The sequence below is a fragment of the Oncorhynchus masou genome, chromosome 20 (assembly GCF_036934945.1).
Source record: "Oncorhynchus masou masou isolate Uvic2021 chromosome 20, UVic_Omas_1.1, whole genome shotgun sequence".
NCBI lineage: Eukaryota > Metazoa > Chordata > Actinopteri > Salmoniformes > Salmonidae > Oncorhynchus > Oncorhynchus masou.
The window spans coordinates 14245912-14264509 of NC_088231.1; the positions used below are offsets into that span (position 1 = coordinate 14245912).

Genomic DNA, 18598 nt, shown 5'->3' on the forward strand with positions numbered 1-18598 from the left:
CTGTCACTGCTGCAGCCTGCGACACAGAGAGGAGAGAGTGGCTCACACACAGACAGAGCCACTGTGTAGCAGTGGAGGCTGGTGGAATGAGCTATAAGAAGACAGGTTCATTTTAATGGCTGGAATGGAATCAATGGCACGGAGTCAAACATGTGGTTTCCATACGTTTGACATCACTCCTTTGATTCCAGTCCAGCCATTAAAATGAGCCTGTCCTCCTATAGCTCCTCCCACCAGCCCCCATTGCTCTATAGGTCTATATATAGCAAATCTACTGAGTAGGGAGAGAGATCTACTGTAAAGTAAAGAAGGTCATGTTGAAATTTCTCAACCTTTGCATACTTTTCTGGAATAATACTCACACACTTCAAACTTACTGAATTCATTTGCCTTTAGTTGTGTAGGGTCCAGTTGGGACAATATACATGATTCTTTATTAAGCATTCCTGTGAAATGACTGAGCTAATAAGTCATGTAATATAATAATGGTATGACCTGACCATTGGAGGTAGTTGTACATATCTTATTTGGACTATAAGTACAGTTATAATAACAGCTTCCTCTACACCTCAATGTTGACCTTTTCCATTCTTCTCCCTCATCATGTTCAAAGTGAACAGATCATTGGCAGAGGTATGAACGGGGTGCAGAGGGGGACACGTCATGTTTTATGCCCAGAGGGTGAACAATCACTCTAAGGACTGGTTTAACAGCCAATGAAGCACAGAACACTAGCCAGAGCACCCACTAACACACGCACTGCTCTAAGATCAATGGAGGAGCGATGGACATTCATGAAAACTGTGCTGCCTACTACTACAGCGTGTGGATCACACACACACACACACACACTCTCTCTCTATTATGGCTGCACACTACTACTGGGTCATGTGTGTGTCACAACTGCTTAACCAAAAAGGAAGTCCTGCTGATTCAAGAGAGACTAATGATCTCAAGATTCTCAACCACATGTAATTTACATTCTAGTCATTTAGCAGACACACTTATCCAGAGCGACTTACAGAACGCACAAGCCTGGTGCTTGCTCCATGCTCTACCAACTGAGCCACACGCGACATCATGTATCCTAGAGTTTGAGAGGCATGTCCATGACTAACTACATGGGTTACAATTGCATTACAGTAGTAAACCTGTTTACTCTATTTACATATGACTTTACTGTAAATGCCTAAGAGAGGACAATCTCTACATGGCATATACTCTATAGGCCTGAATCCTACTAAGGAGGCTATAATGTAGTATAATTAAAATAACTTTATTGGTCAATTGCACACAAGGTCCAACCGAAATGTGACTTCCGCTTTTAACCCAGCCCCTCCGAAAGACACATACATACAGGTTTTGGAGAGGTGCCCAGGAGGTACCCTTATAGCTGTATTATACTACTATATCGTATAATATCATAACTACATTATAGCCTTATTATACTACTATATCATATAATATCATAACTACATTATAGCCGTATTATACTACTATATAATATAATAACTACATTATAGCCTTATTATACTACTATATAATATAATAACTACATTATAGCCTTATTATACTACTATATAATATAATAACTACATTATAGCCGTATTATACTACTATATAATATAATATCATAACCACATTATAGCCTTATTATACTACTATACAATATAATATCATAACTACATTATAGCCGTATTATAATACTATATCATATAATATCATAACTACATTATAGCCTTATTATACTACTATATAATATAATAACTACATTATAGCCTTATATAATATAATATCATAACTACTATATAATATAATATACTACTATAACTACATTATAGCCTTATTATAATACTATATAATATCATAACTACATTAATATAATATCCTTATTATATACTACTATATCATATAATGTAGTATAATAGGCCTATATAATACTAGTATATCATAACTACATTAGCCTTATTATACTACTATATCACATAATGTAGTATAATAGGCTATAATGTAGTATAATGCGGCTAGTATGTAGTATAATAGGCTATAATGTAGTATAATAAACCTATAATGCAGCATTAGCTAGTCTTCTTCCCAAGGGGAAAGCTGATAGCAGAATACACCTGCATATGTATGAACAAGGAGTCAATGTGAAACAGCTGTTTGAACTCTGATGACAAGCAGGACATGACATTGTTTATAAGATTGTATGATTAAACCTGAGGAATAGGAGTCTGTCAGGTGAAATCTAATAATGAGTACCTTGGATCATTCAGCTCATTCATCAATAAGCGCGAGTAATGATCTCTACATGATTTATTATGTCATTTGTAGGACTGAGCAGTGTGTGTGGCGAAGGGGCCGGTGGTAACTGCGTGTCCTTACCCTCCACTAACTCGTCCAGGCTGCTGATCTTCTTGCCGCCGTCCACCGTGTAGATGCTCCGGACACCTTGAGGCAGGTTGACGTTGTCCGAGAGAGACCGGGTAAGCTCAATAAGCAGGGCGTCTAAGGACCTAAAACGGTCGTTGGACACGGCATACACCAAACCATTGAAGTATTTGTCCCCATTTCGGTAGAACCGCACTTTTTTGGCTTTCTTCTCGGAGGTGAGCGACTGGAGCGTGCGCGTTCGGTAAAAGCTACAGTGCGCGCTGTGCGCCGGGCTGGGCACGAGACCGTTGCCTCTGGAGCCTGACTGGGATCCCGAGCCGTTAGCCCGCGATGAACGGTGCGTTTTGTCCCGTTCCTCAAAGTGTTCCCATTCAATACTTCTGCTGAGCGACATGTTCATGTGTTGATCTATCCGCAGGAGAAAACAATAGCAGATGGCTCCTCCAAGCAAGCCCTATTGTCCAACGCGTTCCCAAAGACAGCTGTCAAACAACGCTTTGGCAATCACTGATACAGTAATCGAGAGGACAGTTACTTGTAGGCTAGTTCCTCCTTGCGCTGTCAAGATGTAATTTTCCGGGATACAGTCCGCTATTAATGTAACTAGGGGTACTGTAGCCTGAGTTACGGTTACAATCTTACCTTGTCAATAAGGCTGTACAATAAACTATCGGTTATTGAAAAAGCTATCGGTTACCAAAAGCTAAACGAAAAGGATTGCTCCAAAACTCAATGTCAACAAACATTCACCGGCAAATTAAAATTAATACCAGGTGCAGAGAGCCGAGACTTGATTGACAGTCAACTGATGCAACCGCTAGTTTACCAATGAACCGAGCCGCACAGGAAAACACTCGATTTCAAGCTATAAGAATGTATCCGGTAGAAAACACAAATGGGAAAAACGAATTCCATGTAACACAAATACATTGCATGTAAAGCCGGAGTACAAAATCCACCGAATCTAACAAAGCCGCATGCTTGCTACAGAAACCGCAAGCCTCCTCCTCTTCTCACATCCTTTCTCTGACGGACGAACCGTTAAACACTAACACTGTAGCACGAGAGGCCATCCCAGTCATGTCATCCAATTCAACGAGGGAGGGAATGCTGCTTCCCCTCAGGGTCCTAACGGTAGTCCTTGTACAATTCTGCAATTTGGCCCCTAAATTGGAACTTATTTGTTATGTCATTATTTCTGATGTGCCATTTAGGTATTTATTAGGCAATACCCTTCCCTCGAAAAGTTAAAGGAAAAATTATAACCACAAATAGGTGCTAATGGCCAAATCCAGCCACTCTTGTGGGTTTGGAAGTTGAGAAGCAGCTTACGGCTTCATCAGGGTGTCTGAGACAGAGTGATACACCCTGATTAAGTATTTTTTATCATAGTATTTTATTAGGATCCCCATTAGCTGTTGCTGAAGCAGCAGCCACTCATCCTGGGATCCACACAAAACATGAAACAATACAGAACATTAATAGACAAGAACAGCTTCAGGACTGAACTACACAAATAAGTGTAAGCCGATGCGCCTACTTGGTGTATTTTAATGATGTCTTAGCCCACACATTAGAGGCTTATTAACTTTCAAACCCACAAGAGTGTTCGGATTTTGATATGTCATTTAGCACCTAATTTGTGGTTATAATTCTTCCTTCAGCTTTTCAATTCCCCCCCAAGAGCACCTGTGGTTGTTTTGGAATACCTGAGGCACTCCTACTTATTTTTCCTCAAGAATACCATTCCCCATTGACATAAGTCAGTGCTCTTCAAAGGTTATAGACTCAAGCAATACATTGGACATAACACATCTCATCTACACTGTGTGTGTCCACTGTCCAGTCACCAGAGTACCATAGGCTTACAGTGGCCAGTGGATTACACAGCGAGAGTGATGCCACTTTCTCTCTGCCAGCCTAGCGGGTGCCTACCTACCTGCATCATCATCACCTGGCACAGCACCACAGGAAGGGCTCAGACCTAGGTCCCATGGTGCCACGGCAACCAATCCTTGAACCAGGAAGTATCCAGGCAGTTAATAACATCAATAGATAAACATTATTAATATTGAATAATATTGCTCATTATGAAAATAATACTAGAATACCCAAAGCGACTTAGAGTCATGCTTGCATATATTTTTACTTATGGGTGGAATCAATCAAACCCACAATTCTCGTTTGCAAGCGCCATGCTCTACCATCTGAGCCATCCAGGACCTTTGAATCTAGTGCCAAATCAAACAACAGGAGCAACTGAGGACATTGATCAGGGTGTGACTCACAGGGATCAGTACCACTGCCCCTTCATATCCCCCATGTGACAATGCCTGGACGTATGGAGGTGAAGAACAAATCACAACCAGTGTGGTGGAGCTCCATCAACCGAGACACATAAGGAACTCTACAGAAAACAAGCAGAGCAGCTGCATCGGAATGATGCATTGTTGGTAATTCCTCTTTATGAGATGAAAGGGGATGAAAATGGAGATGAGGAAACAAGGCAGGAAACAAATAGGAAGTCACTAGTCCCCAGGAGAGAGGATATCCTGCACACAATGACAAAGCAGAAAATCCCCCTGAATAATACGATTGAGAATCACTTGTTCAAAAATGAAAGAGCCAAATGGAGGGAAAACAATCAAGAGGATAGACAGTAGAATTCCCTGAAATGGTCTGTCTGGATACTGGCTAAATGTGTTATATAAAAGAGTTTTCATTCTGTTTCAGGAAGATTTTGGGGATGGATCCACTTAAAGACTTTCCCCCAAAAAAATTCTAAGGACATTTTAATCAGCTACAATGGAAGAAATGCATGCAGTAGAAATTAGGAAGGTGACATGACCCGGGGTGACTTGTTTACGGTTGCTTGATAACTCATCAAAACAACTCGTTAACAACTATTTTAAAGAAGTATAAAACTCTTTATATATGTGATTCACAGTGTTGTACAGTCAATGACATCCTCCTTAATCATGCTTCTACAAGATCAATTCAGTTTTTAGACTGGAGCTCAAGTTGTCATGCAGTTATTAAGTTTCCATTTCATTAGTTCTTCTCAACCACACGGAGGAGCAGATACAGGTGTAGGATCTTAATTTGAGCCAGTTTGCTACAGAAGGAAAATAATCCTGCAGCAACAGGAAATGTGAATTACTTTGTGGATTATAATTAATGAACATTTTTGTAGGGTTTGAGACATTTTTCGTTAGGGCACACTACATATTTGCATTTCCTGCAGTGCAGGAACAAAAGAGGGATCAAATTAAGATCCTACATCTGTAGAAGGCATCTGGAGATTACAATTCAATTTCTTTCTAAGCTGACAGGCTGGTGATGGATGTGTGTATGTGTGTAAGTGTGAACGCATGCATGTGTGTGTGTGCAGGTTTTTGTGCAGAAACACATATGTTAATTTGGATCCAGACATCAGGTGCTGCAGCACAATGTGATTTAAAATGGGGTGGGAGAGGTTGTAGGTCAGAGGTCAAGGGAGTGAGGAAAGGGGAAGAGTTGACCAGCTCATGTGACTGAGGAGGGCCGTCACTAGTTAACACAGCCACATAAACCCACCCATTTCCACAATTTATCTTCTTAAAATCTGATTTTAAACCTAACTTTAACCTTAACCACACTGATAACCTTAAGCCTAACCCTAAACTTAAATTAAGACCAAAAATCACCTCTTTTTTTAAATGAATTTTTACGATAGCCAATTTAGACTTTTTGGCTGTGGTAACTATTGACAACCAGGGTCTCTTTGAACCATTTTATGAACCCTATGTGCATTACATTCATGGCTTCAGTAAACAATGTAATTGCAGGTCAATGTAACAAGCAGGAATGTTGACAGTTGGTATAATATAATCAAAGTAAGTGTCACGTTCTGACCTTAGTTCCTTTGTTTTGTATTTGTTTTAGTATGGTCAGGGCGTGAGTTGGGGTGGGAAGTCTATGTTCATTTTTCTATAATTTGGGATTTCTGTGTTTGGCCTGGTATGGTTCTCAATCAGAGGCAGCTGTCAATCATTGTCCCTGATTGAGAACCGCACTTAGGTAGCCTGGTTTCACTTTGGAGTTGTGGGTGATTATTTTCCGTGTCAGTGGCACACGGGACTGTTTAGTTTATTAACGTTGTTATTTAGCATTTTAGTGTTCAGGCAAATAAACAAGATGAACACTTACCACGCTGTGCATTGGTCCTCCGATCCTTCCTACTACTCCTCTTCGTCAGAAGAGGAGGATAATCGTTACAGTAAGCCTACAATACATGCATGGATGACCCTAATGAATGACATAGACAACATTATACCAAAGTAACTAACCATCATTCTGTTTAAAATTATCATAGAAGAGCAAGCAATTTTGAGGACAGTTCCACCACCTGCAAAATCCCGATTATATATTTATTTTTTTTGTTTTTGTTTTTGTTGTAATTTGTTTTATATAAATGAATTAGGTATTTACATTTGACTAACTCCCAGAGAGTCCATTCATGTTGTTCTCTCTTCAAAGCCCTGTGGTTACAGAGCTACTCTGTGTCCCTCTCACCCTACACACTTCTGGGTAAAACCATGCATCAGGCCTGTGGCTACAGAGCTGGAGGTCATGTGGTCCATGGCCACACAATTTAATCCTTTGAAGGGTATTCTCCCTAGCATGAGTGCAACTGGCATGCATGGGGTTCCATATTGGGTCAATTATGTTTACATCGGAATCAGAAGCAGGGTTGTGGAGTAACGGATGACTGTAATCCGTTACGTTACCAACAAAAATATTGTAATCAGATTACAGATACTTTTGAAAAACTAGAGTATTACTTCGGCATTACTTTTAAATTCAGAATGGATGTTTGCAGACATAAATCTTTGACACTTCTCTGTTTTCTCAATGACATTAAAATAACATTGAAAAAAGGCACAAATTTAAGTTTGTTCCACCTGAGCATGTCTGACCACAAGTCAGAGACCGCTATGATGACACACCAAATGTGTTTGATGGATTGTAGGAAAAGAGCAGAAATAGGCTCTATGTCTTCCAATGGTGAAACTGCAGTCGGCATCCAAAGATTATACAACTTGAATAAACACTTGGAGGTAAGGATGAGTACAGTGGTGTAGTCTACGGCGATACGGATATCACTTACTATTGATATCTACATGGCGCATTGATGTGAATCACACTGCTGCTCTCTCATTTAGCTATTAGCGCTTTACGGATTGTGGTTGTTGTGGACGGCTGTTCACAAAACTAAATGTGTATTTGAACCCAATAATGGTTGAATTCAAGAAGTTAAAGCTGCCTAACAATCATTGTTATGAAACCAGTGGACAGACAGTGAAAAATACCCTCTTGCAACAGCTGCATAGATCCCAGCCTATGGAATAAAAGTGTGGTTTATATTGCTCAATCTAATTCATGCTGATAAAATAAATCATCCATTGGCCTAATGGACACATGCTTAAACTCAAACACTTTTGATAGACTTGTAGGGGTAATCTGTAGTGGCTACATCCATTTTTGGATTTATAAATGATATATATTAATGTAAAGATATAATTTAATCATATATGTAGTAGAAAGCGATGGGTTAGAAGAAGCTTACATAACCAACCCATAAAGTAAAATTTAACATCCATATATGGCCAGCTATGTAAACTTTAACATTGATTTATTCGGCAATAGATGTCGTTCAATTGGTAACATACATTTTTGTCTTCTTCTAATGTTATCAGATTACGTTACCGAGTTTGTGTAATCCAAAAATGATGTTACTGACTACAATTTTGGACAGGTAACGAGTAACTGTAACGGATTACATTTAGAAAGTAACCTACCCAACCCTGATCAGAAGTTAATGTTGTTGGCCATGCAGTGAGATGTTCTAACACGTGGTGATGGGACCCACATGCATTTGAGTGACTACTGTTGGTTTAGCAAGAGCAGCTCTGCCACATTATCGATAGGGTTTACTGGTGCCTGTTAGTGGTCAGATTGAGATGTTGCATGTGTTGTTGTTGCTGAATTGACTTCACTTGAAGTTGTTTGACACAATGTTGCATTATAAACTTTCATAATATGTATTTCTGGATGATGATCTGAAATTAACAATGAATGTTAATAACGCTAATGCAGGTGTACTGAACATAGTTATTATTATTTATAAACTGGTTACTTATTCCTAAAGATAAAACATCCAAACATCCTATGTTATCCTATAAAATAATATTAATTCATACAATTTCAGTGGTACTAGGAGAATAAACTAGGTCAGAGCTCTCCAACGCTGTTCCTGGAGAGCTACCCTCCTGTAGGTTTCAACTCCAACGCTGTTCCTGGAGAGCTTCCCTCCTGTAGGTTTCAACTCCAACCCTGTTCCTGGAGAGCTACCCTCCTGTAGGTTTCAACTCCAACCCTGTTCCTGGAGAGCTACCCTCCTGTAGGTTTCAACTCCAACCCTGTTCATGGAGAGCTACCCTCCTGTAGGTTTTAACCTCATGCCTGTTCCTGGAGAGCTACCCTCCTGTTGGTTTTAACTCCAACCCTGTTCCTGGAGAGTTACCCTCCTGTAGGTTTTCAATCCAACCCTGTTCCTGGAGAGCTACCCTCCTGTAGGTTTTAAATCCAACCCTGTTCCTGGAGAGCTACCCTCCTGTAGGTTTTCAATCCAAGTAGTATTTGGGGTATCTGTACCTGTCTTTACTATTGATATCTTGCCAACTTTTATTTCACTACATTCCTAAAGAAAATAATTAACGTTTTAATCCATATATTTTCCCTGACACACAAAAGTACTCGTTACATTTTGAATACTTAGCAGGACAGGAAAATGGTCCAATTCACACACTTGTCAAGAGAACATCACTGGTCATCCCTACTGCCTCTGATCTGGCGGACTCACTAAACACAAATGTTTTGTTTGTAAATTATGTCTGGGCGTTGGAGTGTGCCTCTGGCTATCGGTAAATAAATAACAAACAAGAAAATGGTGCCGTCTGGTTTGTTTAATATAAGGATTTTGAAAATACAGTTGGGTACCTTTTCCACCATTGCCTAGTTGTAACTAACCCGATTCAGTTTATCAAACAGCTAATTATTAGAATCAGGAGCGCTAGATTAAGGTTGGAGCAAAAACCTACAGGACGATAGCTCTCCAGGAACAAGTTTGAAGAGCCCTGATCTATGTCCTTATGGGCCCTAATACTGTATGATTCCCCAGCACGTTATTTCCCCTAGCCCTCCCTGTATTACCCAAAATACAATCACACTTCAGGGTATACCGAGGGGTGCGTCACTTGAGTGGGTTGAGTCACTGACGTGGTCTTCCTGTCTGGGTTGGCGCCCCCCTTGGGTTGTGCCGTGGCGGAGATCTTTGTGGGCTATACTCGGCCTTGTCTCAGGATGGTAAGTTAGTGGGTGAAGATATCCCTCTAGTGGTGTGGGGCTGTGATTTGGCAAAGTGGGTGGGGTTATATCATAGGACGGGACCACAGTGTCTCCTGACCCCTCCTGTCTCAGCCTCCAGTATTTATGCTGCAGTGGTTTATGTGTTGGGGGGCTAGAGTCAGTCTGTTATATCTGGAGTATTTCTCCTGTCTTATCCGGTGTCCTGTGTGAATTTAAGTATGCTCTCTTTCTCTCTTTCTCTCTCTCGGAGGACCTGAGCCCTAGGACCATGCCTCAGGACTACCAGGCATGATGACTCCTTGTTGTCCCCAGTCCACCTGGCCGTGCTGCTGCTCCAGTTTCCACTTTTCCGCCTGCCGCTATGGATCCCTGACCTGTTCACTGCGATTACTATTATTTGACCATGCTGGTCATTTATCAACATTTGAACATCTTGGCCATGTTCCGTTATAATCACCACCCGGCACAGCCAGAAGAGGACTGGCCACCCCTCATAGCCTGGTCCCTCTCTAGGTTTCTTCTTAGGTTTTGGCCTTTCTAGGAAGTTTTTCCTAGCCACCGTGCTTCTGCACCTGCATTGCTTGCTGTTTGGAGTTTTAGGCTGGGTTTCTGTACAGCACTTTGATATATCAGCTGATGTAAGAAGGGCTATATAAATACATTTGATTTGATTTTGATTTATACCACCTACATGATCAAAACCTTGTGTAGTATGTCTCCACACAATGTAGGCCAGTGGCCTGGTAAGAAAGTTAAAATCACTCTCTCTAACAAAAGCACACCCTCTTGATTTATCTTTCTCCCTCCTTTCGCTATCTAAGCTAATTGAATTATAGCAGGTCTCCTCAGGTTTGGGCATCTGTGGGGGGACCGGGTTTCCCATGACCCACTTCTCTCACATTCCATTAGAGGCAGGAGGGTTGGCATTGCCGCGAGGTCAGCCGGTGTATTCCAGTTCCTCAGCAGTTTGGAAAGAGAGAGACATTCCTGAGACTTCTTAGGCTGACAACAGACGAGAGAGAGAATCTGGCACGGGACTTAGAAAGGTAACACTGCAGGCAGATAGTGTGGGGTCTGCAAAATTAATGGTCAAAGTATCACTACAGCAGTATACAATAGTATACTATTTGGTTTTCTGTTGTGAAAATGTCTGAGATTACTAAAATGAACCGAGATAATTTCCAACTTTGACCACAAGATGGAGCCCAAAATCTTCGATATTCAATCTTCAAACCAAGCTGTCCTTTTCATGTATGTCTGAGCTCTAAAACTCACAGTCAGATTTGTATGAAACATCTCAATAAAACATCAGACACCTTATCTGAAACAGAGGAGGCAGAGTGTGTGAATACACATGGGATATGATGACATTACAACAGACAGTGGGAGTGAATGAGCTGACCGGATAGAGGTGCTGATTCACCCACACCATGTCATGTTTGATATTCACAGTGAAACCGTCCATGGATGCAACTGCTGCTGCAATGCTAAGATCTGGCACTGTATATTCTAATGAGAGGAGTCCTCATGATATGGACACTTAATATACACAGTAGATTATAGTCTAGACTCATTTGCACAGTTTTTCCTGACGAGAGTTTTTTTTTCTTGTCAGGTGAAATGTTCAGGAAAAACTCCAGGCCCTAGTTATTAAGGCTACAACTAACATTTTTTCCTGGTCAGATTTAGTGTTCAGGAAAATTCCTGGAAATGTCAAGTTGCTATAGATGGGAAAAGAGGGAGGACCAGGGTCTAGAGACACTGTGGTTCTGTCCTCATTGCTCCCCCATAGAACCGCCACCTTGACATAGACCCATAACCCCATGCCACATGACAAACAGCCCCAGATCAATGCTAGAATGTAGTCGTTGTAGCTGATGGATAGTTGCATGCATCTTATCCCCCTCGGTTACCCCAGACCTCCAGTGATTTATCCAGGGAGAACCTGTGCCGTTAACCCAGGGATGAGACACTTTTCCCTGGGATGAGAGAGATGAGCCAGGACCCAGGCTGGGGCTTTGTTTGACAAGTGTCAGCCTTGATTAGTCTGTCGTGAATGAAATTATGCCAACCTCCCCCTCCGGTAACAAATATCCGGCTTGACAGATTCATGAGGGCGCTAATGGACTAATATTTTCACCCGGCTGCATGCTAGGACTGGAGTATGTTATTTATCAAATGTTGTTCATTTAGTGATATAGAAAGTCCTCCATGAGAGGAGAGTACCATGATGCGTGATCCCATTGACATATTTCAAAGGTCAAATCAAAGGTCAAATAGGGGGTGGTATATTTTTCCTCCACTGCATGTACAAAGGGGTCAAGGCCAGGGATCAGCCATTATTCACCGCGACCCTGGAGCAATTAGAGCTAAGTGCCTTGTCGAGCATAGACAGATTTTTCACCTTGTCGGCTCAACAACCTTTCGTATACTGGACCAACACTCTAACCATTAGGCTTAATTTGTGGGGGTGGACTGGGAATGGAAATAGGGATAGGTTGTGTGTGTGTTAAGCAAATGTCCCTCAAGGTCAGAATTTTAGGGAAGGTTAGTTGCTCTAACGCATGGCTGTAGATACCATACGAGTCAACAGCCATGTATCAAGGAAAAATGGTTACCTGAACCTAGATCTGTGCCTGCTGGAAGGCAACTTCCTGCTTGAGCATCTGATATATGGCTATAGTACAGATAGACCGTCACTGTGGAGCTACAGTCTAGAACCAGACACATAGATGTTCAATAGATGGCACTGTTACCCAGGCTCATAGCTCTCCCTTCCTAACCTCTCTCCCTCCCTTCCCTTCACTCCCTCCCTCCATCCTTTCTCCCTCCATCCCTCCCCAGACCTACTCCAATCTGGCTGAGGTGAGTTAGGTTCAGAGAAATGAAAACTTTTCCAACAACTCCAGTATGATTCTCCTCACACAACCCAAACCATCCGTCGCCTAGAAAGCTACCGGGGTTGCCCCTAGCAACGCACAAAAATAATACATTTAGTAGGCCATATTTCTTAACAAATTAACACATTCAGAAATTATTGGCATGGGTTTTGAAATGCATTTTTAATTTCAAGACATTTCCTCGGTGAGAAAACAGATCCGTTCCAAATTGGAGTCGGGCGCTAAAACGGGATTAGTGACATAGATCGTTCCACCCGGTGCCTGAGACAATAGTTGCTGTGGTTGCTAGGAAACCCGTCCCTACCGTCTTTACCAGGAGGCTTACCACCTAGCCGAGCCGTGTGCCCATGCTAGATAGATCATTCTTTCCTCATGATAGATAGAGGAGAAATGTAACCAGGCAACAGAACCTAACCTCACAGTTGTTTAGGTTGCATATGAAATGGCACCCTATTCCCTCTAAATGCACTACTGTTGACCCTCAGTCAAAAGGGGTCAAATGCAGTGCAATCGGGTGCTATTACATAAGCAGACTTATACCTCAGAATAAACACCTCAACACGACAGGGAATATAACAGGTGACCAAGACTTTAATAACGCTCTGTTGTTGGTAAGAGAGGGTGAATGGAAAATCAAATCCTCCCTTGATATATGGGTGATAAATACAGATATTGGTTTCATGTGTTTGAATGTGTTCACTCTGAATGTTCAGATAAATGGTTTATTATGATAGCAATGATCAAGCTGTTTGAGTGTGTCTAAATGCTACCCGGGTCCATCTGAACGGTGTCATTTTGTCTTTTCATCCATGCCATCCATCTGTTGGGCATTTCCATCCCTCTAGCCCTTCATCCCTCCCTTGTTCATCCCATGCTGGTCCAGGAATGTTGTATATATTGCAGCTTTGGGTGCTTTTTGGAAAATATTCCTCTATCTAACAGTGATGTGGTTTAGTGTAATCTCTAACAGAGCATGACGCACTGTAGGGTCACTTCAAATATGATAACAACAATACCACTCTCAAAGGTTTGTTAAGACTTAACACAGAACTTGGACCGCCTCAGGGTGCAGTAGGATAACACAAAATATGACAGGCTATGAAGTTTGATAATCTTTCTCACGTTTTACTATGTTGTATGTCAATAAGCATAACACAAAACATGACATATGAGGTTTAACTCATGTTATCCGATGTTTTATGTCAATAAGGTTTTTTCCCTCCCATTCGTACAGTAGTTGGGTTGAAGTGAGGCAAGGCGAGACGCTATAAGGTGATATGGAGGGCCACTGCGGATTTGTCTTGAACGGGACACCGTTTTGGTGTGGTGCCAGACTCTAGCTCTGATGGCACAGTTGCTCTCGTAAAATGTTTTGACACCCACAATAAGTCGGCCAGGCAGAGTGCAGTGTTTTACTGTGATTAAATCCCCTGGCCTGTTTGCAGTAAAACTGTAGGGCTCTCTCTTTCTGTCGCTCTCGCAATGATCTCTCTCTCCTCTCTCACTGTTGCTCTCTCTCTCTCTCTCTCTCTTCTCTCTCTGTTACTCCCTCTAACTATCTTTCGCCCTCTCACTCCATCTCTTCCCCCTCACAAACTCTTTAACCTCTCTCTCTCTCTGTCTCTCTGTCTCTCTCTGTGTGACCCAGACTCAGGGGGAGAGAGGTTAGTGAGGACAAGCCTGAGAATCCTGTTAAACATGATGGTTTAGACACTCATTACTGGACTGGATTCAAATAAAACGGACTGAATATAGATTATACACAGTTTTACTGTGTGTCCCTAGATTAGAATAACCTAGTATTATACAAATGTTTGGTTTGAGAAATATAATCTCAAAAATGTGTATATATGTGACCAATTGAATAATGAATAAAAGTTTTGCCGTAGGCCTACATTGTTTGGAATAAATTCTTTTTGACAACCCAGTTGTCAGTTTGATGATTGTTTTGATGAATCTGCACTAAAATGTGTGACTCGTTTCTATAGGCAACATTCTCAAATAATGTAATCTTACACTACCTCGTTTGAATAGTAGTCCAACTGGACCTGTGTTCTCTTCGTTGACAGTTTACAGTCGACGGGAAGAGTCCGGGTAACAGTACCACATCACTGCCAGATTTCGGATCCTATTCTGATTCACAACAAAGTTTCAATGATACAGCTCTGACCTCCATCAGATGCCATGGTCATATCATAGAAACTCTTCCCCCTCCTCTCGGCTGCATTCACACCATGGTACTGAGTCTTCATAGCCCACATTTGTCCTTCCGATGATGACTGATCGTTAAACCAAACGGCCTAATTGTTTAATTAGGTTGGTCAAAGGAGAAGTGGCAGCTGCAGGGTGATTCATGTTGTTGCTACGTTTCCTGCTGCAGTAATGGCCTGTCAGCGGGCGGTGGTGTGCAGGCGGGCGGAGGGGTGGCGTGGAGTGATGCGCCCTTTAGCAGGAGAGCTGGCATCTGTCACTCGTGTCAGGGTAATGGGGGAGCGAGAGGCTGCCAGGTGGAACTGGGTGGTTGGCTTTCTTTGTTTGTTTCTACACTTTCTCTCTCTCTCTGTTTCTCATTCCCAACTCATTTGTTAGAGCCACAGTGTGCAGTTTAGAAGGAAGGGAAAACAAACAAATGTGAGGTAGTCTGTTTTACAGTGTCCAGTATCCGCTCTGTACTACTAGCAGTTCTCTCATTGGGAGATTCTCAATTAGAAAAAGTCCATCCTCGACTGATAAGCGGTCAAGTAGAGTGTCAATTTGTTAGTAGGCGAACTAAGGAGTATCCTCCCCTCCCGGATTACCTCCTTCGGTTAGAGGATGCACCAGAGTATCCAACCAGCTTCTATTGCAGAAGACTTTTGACACTAGCCACGCCCCCTTTGAAACAGCTGTGCTTCTCTTGGAGGAGGAAAGCACATATTTAAAACAATACGATACTTATCCTTTTATCTATAAATGGTCTAGCACAATTAGATTTGTTTTTACAATTTTACTCATTTATTTTGTTAATCCCTGTAAACATAATTTGCACTAGTGATTATGAAAAGTCTCATTTCTTACAAGCACTTTTGTTTCCATGTTTTCTCTCCTCATTTATCTTTGACCTTTTTCAAAAGGAACATTTCCTGTTGTCCTCGGTTGGCTGGCGGTCATCTTTTGTTTCCGTCAAAGTCTTTCCCACAGCCCAGACAGTGGGAAGTCAGTCAGTCAGTCAGTCACGTGTGTCTTCTCCGTGTGTAGTTTGTGTTATGCCTTGTTGAAGTTAAAGGTCCAATGCAGCCGTTTTTATCTCAATATCAAATCATTTCTGGGTAACAATTAAGTACCTTACTGGGATTGTTTTCAATAAAAATGGTATTAAAAAAAGCAAACAGCTTCTTAATAAAGAGTAATTTCTCAAGAATTTTACTAGGACTCTCTGGGTGTGGTTTGAGAGGGGAGGGACAAACTGAAAACTAGCTGTTATTGGAACTCTCTTTTTTGTTTGTCACCAGGCAGGCCAAAACTCCACCCCACCAAAACAGGCTGAAATTTCTGTATTTTCATACAGCTCTTACACTAAAAGGGCATTATCATAATTTTCACAATTTCACAGCATTATTCCAACCTCATAGTGTGGAACTACTAAAACACAGGGAAATAAAAATGTTGATTGCACTGGGCCTTTAATGCTCGGGTGCATTTAGTTTAAATATTTCAAAACAAGATGATCGGATGAAGTTTCCTTGTTGTGTGGTGACATCCATTAGTGTGATGTTCCGAGCCCATCCTAAGGGGGAAGAGGAACGAAGCCAGCAGAGAGAGAAGACCCCTAAAAGGATTTCACTATCTGCCAATAGACAGTTCTCACTGGCAGCTGTGTCACCCACAACAGCTAGACTACACTACTTTCCAGAATCACATCACCTTAGGGCTGAAGTTGTTGATGCTTGGAAGGATTTATGTGCCAGTTTTCTCTGAACTTCGCTTTAAAATGTGACCTGATTAAACACCTCAAGTCTCTCTCTCTCTCCCTCTCTATCGACCTCCCTCTCTTTCTCACACCTCTCTCTCTTTATTCCTTCTGTCTCACTGGTCTCTCTCTCTCCCCCTCTTTCCCTCTCTATCATACACTAACACACTTCATCTTTTACAAGTCTGTAGATCGGGACAGGTGGCCTTTACATAATTGACCACATTGCTGTGTGGGCTCTTCTCCCTCCCCTCCCTTGGCGTGCGGGGCAGCTATGCCGGCTAAAACTCAGCCATGCTGCTTCCATCGAACCCCTCAGCTGAACCCATCACACTGTATCTAGAGCTAAGAGCAGTCGCTAAGAGGAATCTCTCACAATCTCACAGACAAACTTTTGGGTAACTGCATAATGCATTATGATTCAGGTATAATGCATTGCAAGACTTGTCATAAGAATGTTATGACACCTTTATAATGGATTATTGATGACTGTCAGAAAAGCCCAACCTTGTGTGGTACTAATGCTATGAAATGTTCTTCACGAAGGAATGAAATATCAAATAACATTGGCTCTGGTCCAAACAAACTGCCATCCGTAATGTATTACCCTGTTAATGGGTTTATCAGATAGAACAGTAGTTTGGGTTGGGTTGGGTGACAGTTGGGATAAACATGGTGTTGTAGATTGATTCTGACAATCTCTGTTGTTTGCATGGTTGGTGTATTTATACTGGACAGAAATACAAAGGAAACCTGTAAAGGGCTGTTCCCATGTTTCATGAGCTGAAATAAAAGATCCAGAAAATGTTCCATTCACACAAAAAGCTTATTTCACTCAAATTTAGTACACAAATTTGCTTACATCCCTGTTAGTGAGCCTTTCTCCTTTGCCAAGATAATCCATCCACCTGACAGGTGTGGCATATCAATAAGCTGATTAAACAGCATGATCATTCGTAAAAGGCCACTCTAAAATGGGCAGTTTTGCCACACAACACAATGCCACAGATGTCTCAAGTTTTGAGGGAGCTTGCAATTGGTATGCTGACTGCAGGAATGTCCAGCAGAGTTGTTGACAGAAAATGTAATGTTAATTTCTCTACCATAAGCCGCCTCAATCTGTCCAACCGGCCTCACAACCGCAGACCACGTGTAACCACTCCAGCCCAGGACCTCCCCACCCAGACTTTTTACCTGCGGGATTGTCAGACCAGCCACCCGGACAGCTGATAAACTGTGGGTTTGCAGAACCAAAGAATTTCTGCACAAACTGTCAGTGACCATCTCAGGGAAGCTAATCTGCGTGCTCATCGTCCTCACCTGGGTCTTGACCTGACTACAGTTCGGTGTCGTAACCAACTTGTGGTCAAATGCTACCCTTTGATGGCCACTGGCACGCTGGTGAAGTGTGCTCTTAACGGATTAATCCTGGTTTCAACTGTACAGGGTAGATGTCAGACAGAGTGTATAGTGTTGTGTGGGTGAGTGGTTTGCTGATGTTAACGTTGTGAACAGAGTGCCCCGTGGTGGTGGTGGTGGGGTTATGGTATGGACAGCCATAAGCTACAAACACAATTGCATTATATCAATGGCAATTTGAATGCACAAAGATACTGTGACGAGATCCTGAGGCCTATTGTCGTGCCATTCATCCCCACTTCTTCCATGGCCTGCATACTGACATGTTTGGGATGCTCTGGATTGACGTGTACGACAGTGTGATCCAGTTCTTCAACTTCGCACAGCAATTGAAGAAGAGTGGGACAGAATTCCACAGGCCACAATAAACAACTCGATGCGAAGGAGATGTGTCGTGCTGCATGAAGCAAATGGTGGTCACACCAGATACTGACTGGTTTTCTGATCCACACCCCTACATTAAGGTATCTGTGACCAACAGATACATACAGTATCTGTATTCCCATGTGAAATCCATAGATTAGGG

General features: G+C 42.0%; 1 protein-coding gene across 6 annotated transcripts in view; it reads right to left on the reverse strand.

Moving 5' to 3' along the window:
- The window catches only part of LOC135506997 (serine/threonine-protein kinase DCLK2-like), a 77101-nt gene extending 73660 nt beyond the window's left edge, over positions 1-3441 (reverse strand). For all 6 annotated transcript variants that reach the window (XM_064926450.1, XM_064926451.1, XM_064926449.1 and 3 more), the window contains exon 1: positions 2386-3441. In XM_064926450.1, coding sequence (XP_064782522.1) covers positions 2386-2794 — 409 coding nt within the window. In that variant the 5' untranslated portion in view covers positions 2795-3441. The remainder of the gene's footprint in view (positions 1-2385) is intronic.
- Positions 3442-18598: the final 15157 nt, after the last annotated feature.